The sequence below is a fragment of the Apaloderma vittatum genome, unplaced genomic scaffold, assembly GCF_000703405.1.
Source record: "Apaloderma vittatum isolate BGI_N311 unplaced genomic scaffold, ASM70340v1 scaffold17964, whole genome shotgun sequence".
Taxonomy (NCBI): domain Eukaryota; kingdom Metazoa; phylum Chordata; class Aves; order Trogoniformes; family Trogonidae; genus Apaloderma; species Apaloderma vittatum.
Genome location: NW_009714532.1, coordinates 1 through 224, shown reverse-complemented (window position 1 = coordinate 224; position 224 = coordinate 1). Strand labels below are relative to the sequence as shown.

Genomic DNA, 224 nt, shown 5'->3' with positions numbered 1-224 from the left:
CCGCCCGGGTGGCCGTCTCGAAGACCTCCCGGACACCCTCCTTGGTCTTGGCCGAGCACTCCAGGTAGTCGTAGGCCTGGATGCGAATGGCCATGGCGCGGCCGTCCTCAGTGCGCACGGGCTCCTGCTTCATGCGGGCCAGCTCGTTGCGCACGTGCTCGTCGTTGCGCAGGTCCTTCTTGTTGGCCACCAGGATGATGGGGACGTTGGGGCAGAAGTGCTTG

General features: G+C 66.1%; 1 protein-coding gene across 1 annotated transcript; it reads right to left on the bottom strand.

Annotated features, from left to right (window-relative positions):
- Nucleotides 1–4: 4 nt before the first annotated feature.
- On the bottom strand, nt 5–220 carry LOC104273472 (rho-related GTP-binding protein RhoB; the record flags this gene model as incomplete). The annotated part of the gene is made up of 1 exon (XM_009868813.1): nt 5–220. A coding segment is annotated over one exon (216 nt), but the record flags the coding sequence as incomplete, so codon positions are not given.
- Between the last annotated feature and the right edge of the window lie 4 nt (nt 221–224).